Here is a 3,065-nt window from a genome sequence, read left to right as displayed (position 1 = left end):
TACGCTCCCACCACGTTGCCCTGGTGGGGCCTGGCCATCGATTACTCGCAGACTCTCCCTGTGTCGGGGTCGACGCCGACGACAATGACGATGGCGCCGTCGACGTCGACTGCAACGATGACACAGGCCGCGCCGGCCAAACGAAGAAAGATTGCCAACGGCCCTGCGGAAGATGGAGGCCGTCGACATCAACAACAACAGCGCCGGCACTACGACCAGATCGACAATGAGGAGGGAGGTGAGTTGGAGCTGGACCTGGAACGGGAGCTCGACATCCTCATTCGATCGCCCGCGCTCTACGGCGCCGGGGGCTCGTTGTGTCTGCCGCTCGACCAGCAGCCCTTCTTCGTCGATGTCAACACCAACACCAACGACCCTGAACTCTTCGCCTCTTCTTCTTCATATTCTTCTCCGTCTCTCTCGCCCACCATCGACTCCTTCACCTACTCCTCTTCCTCATCGTCTCCTTATCTCTCGCCTTGCACGACGTCTTCGCCCGCGTCGCCCTCATCTCACACGTCGACAAAACCAACGACAATGTCGGTTTTCGTGCCACCGCCGATGGCGGAGGATACCGCCACGGTGACGCTCACCCACAAGCCCCGGGGCTCCCACGGCGCCTGGAGCCCGCTGAACGACGGCCAACGCATCCGGTACGCTGAAAGATGTGAGTATTTTGTTTTCTGCATACCTTCTCTCTTTCTTTCTTCTTATTTACGTTTGCCGTGTCTCTTTCGTTCTTTTCCTTGTGAGTGGGGGGGATTATTTTGTGGTGAATTTTTTGCATTCCTCAGCTTTTAAAGTGTTGCGGTGCAACAGGCAATGGGAACGCGACTAACGGCGTTTACGGTTCGATCATCAGCGTGACGAAGGGCCGAGGCAAGCGACTGCGGATCGTGGTCAAGTGCAGACAACGATTCGATTGGCCGGACGTGCGCTTGCGGCTGCTGGACCTCACCAATGGCCCGGCCCTCGAGTGCGCCGACTTTTATGTGTGCAACGATCGAAGCACTCTCCAGGTGCGCCATCACCACTTCACCAACACCTATCACCATCATCGCCACCACCTCAATCAGACAGTTCTTAATCGGCTTACAACCCCAATGTGACGACAGGACGAAGAGGACGGTGGCTCTACGGCGGTCATCGAGTTCCACGTGTCTCGAGTCCGTGCGCGCATGCAATTCGAGGTCACTCTGGAACGGCGGCCCACCGGCCACAGCTGCGGAAGCGCTCCGGGCGGACCCTGCTCGTGTGGATGGACGTGGGAGGGCCGGACCGTGTCTTTTGTCACCCACAACAACGGCAAAGATCGGCCTCCCCGCGGGAAACGCCTGCGCGATTGAAGACCTCGCCCCGCGCCATGGATATTTGATTACGGCCAATGAGATATTCTCCACCTTTGGTTGCACGGTAGCACACTCGAGCTTCGCTGAAACTCTCGTTCGAGGAAATAATCATGAAATATCTCTTGGGGCCGACAAAAGAAGAAAATAGAAAAAGAGACATCAACAAGATGGAGGAGTGCAAGGTGTGGGACGATGCGGCGATTCTGGCTGCCCTGCAGCAGGCCGTGGGCAAGGAGAAGCTTGCTCGCGAGGTGGACGAGGCTGTGGTGGATTACCTGGTAGCCGTCATCCGCGGCATCGTTGCCGAAGATGCAAACGCATCTGCGCAGACCGCGGTGGATAAAGAGAGGGCGGGGGCGGCCGTGGAAGAGGCCACCACGCCTCTGCTATTGGCCAACGGTCTAGCCAAAGACGACGACCAGGCCGCCGCCATCTGCCGCGCCCTCCTCGCCGCCCTGCACCTCTCCCCCGCTCCCGCCGGCCGCGTAGCCGATGACGAGCTCAAGGTATTTATTATTTATTATTTATATTATTTATATTATTTATATTAAAATCCTTTTTATCATGAATGATTATTTTATTTTATCTATTTTTTATGGTACAGGTGCTGGAGCGACCCGTGCAGTTGCAGGCGTTGATTCCCGAGGAGCCCAAGGCGCCATGTGCCCGCGAAGAAGTGGTGCTGCCTCCGCCCAAGGGTACGTAGTACTACGTTGTGCGGCTTCACCGCCTCCTGCGTTACTGGCCGTTAAGCTTTCTTCTCTCGTTACGCCCGACAGAGGAGGTTGACACCGTTGCCGAGTTCCTGAAGGGCACTCGAGACCCAGACCCCACGGTACCGCTCATTCACCCCTCCTCCTCTCTCTCTCTCTCTCTATCTTCCTACACAAGACCAGATCTGGCGTTGTGTCGTGTGGGCAGCCCACACTTTTGTTTGGCTACACGAGCGTTGACGCGTTACATGTCGTTCTTTCTTCTTGTCGGCCAGACGCGCAAGCTCTACCTGCGCGAGCTGTGTCCGTGTCACGTCAAGCGCGACGTCGAGGTGGTGTGGGACAGGATCTTAGAGATGACTAACGTACGTTGCGGCCTCCCTTTGGTTTCGGGTTTCCGTGAATTAGGAAAAGAATACGAAACCAATTTCCAATTGAATTGGACTGGGCTGCAACCCACAACCCAGGACCCCGACCCGGCGGTGCGGTACCAAGTCATGCACAACCTCTGCGATGGCTCCCCCGCCACGCGTGAGCTGGACGTCATCGCCGCACTCGGTACGAAAAGCCCCCCAACGCACAACGTACGCCTCGGCGCCTCACACCCCGCGTTTGTTCAAACAGAGAAGATGCACAACGATGACGACAAGGAGATCCGCCGCAAGGTCCACAACGTGCTCACCCACTACCGCAAGACCGGCAAGTGGAACATCCTCTGAGCGCCCACCGACCAACCCACAGTCATTCCGGGACTAGCCCACACGGTGGTGAGGTGGGTTCTGTGAGGGGGGAGGCTGTTGTGTGGTGTTGTCTGTTGTGCTGTCAACAAACTGGGCCACGCAACAAACGAAAAACAGCAGTGTACCCCTGACGAATCAGTGAAAGAAGGCAATTTTAAAAAATTACTGATAAAAGTCCGATAAAGTGGCCCGACACGATAACACCGCGGGTCGGGGCAAGTGATTTCGTTTCTTGCCTCTGTTCCTGGCAAGGCCCTACACGA

General features: G+C 56.6%; 2 protein-coding genes across 2 annotated transcripts; both read left to right on the top strand.

Moving 5' to 3' along the window:
• Window positions 1–90: 90 nt before the first annotated feature.
• Window positions 91–1,346, top strand: ACA1_161760 (uncharacterized protein; the record flags this gene model as incomplete). Its single annotated transcript, XM_004340022.1, has 3 exons — window positions 91–653; window positions 863–1,019; window positions 1,116–1,346. The coding sequence occupies 3 exons, from the start codon at window positions 91–93 to the stop codon at window positions 1,344–1,346; spliced, it is 951 nt and encodes a 316-aa protein (XP_004340070.1).
• Window positions 1,347–1,516: 170 nt separating this feature from the next.
• On the top strand, window positions 1,517–2,781 carry ACA1_161750 (uncharacterized protein; the record flags this gene model as incomplete). Its single annotated transcript, XM_004340021.1, has 6 exons — window positions 1,517–1,855; window positions 1,954–2,047; window positions 2,129–2,184; window positions 2,338–2,427; window positions 2,530–2,620; window positions 2,687–2,781. The coding sequence occupies 6 exons, from the start codon at window positions 1,517–1,519 to the stop codon at window positions 2,779–2,781; spliced, it is 765 nt and encodes a 254-aa protein (XP_004340069.1).
• Window positions 2,782–3,065: the final 284 nt, after the last annotated feature.

Source organism: Acanthamoeba castellanii, assembly GCF_000313135.1.
Source record: "Acanthamoeba castellanii str. Neff unplaced genomic scaffold scf7180000084726, whole genome shotgun sequence".
Taxonomy (NCBI): domain Eukaryota; phylum Discosea; order Longamoebia; family Acanthamoebidae; genus Acanthamoeba; species Acanthamoeba castellanii.
Note: the sequence above shows the minus strand (reverse complement) of the source record. Positions and strands in the feature narration are given on the sequence as shown.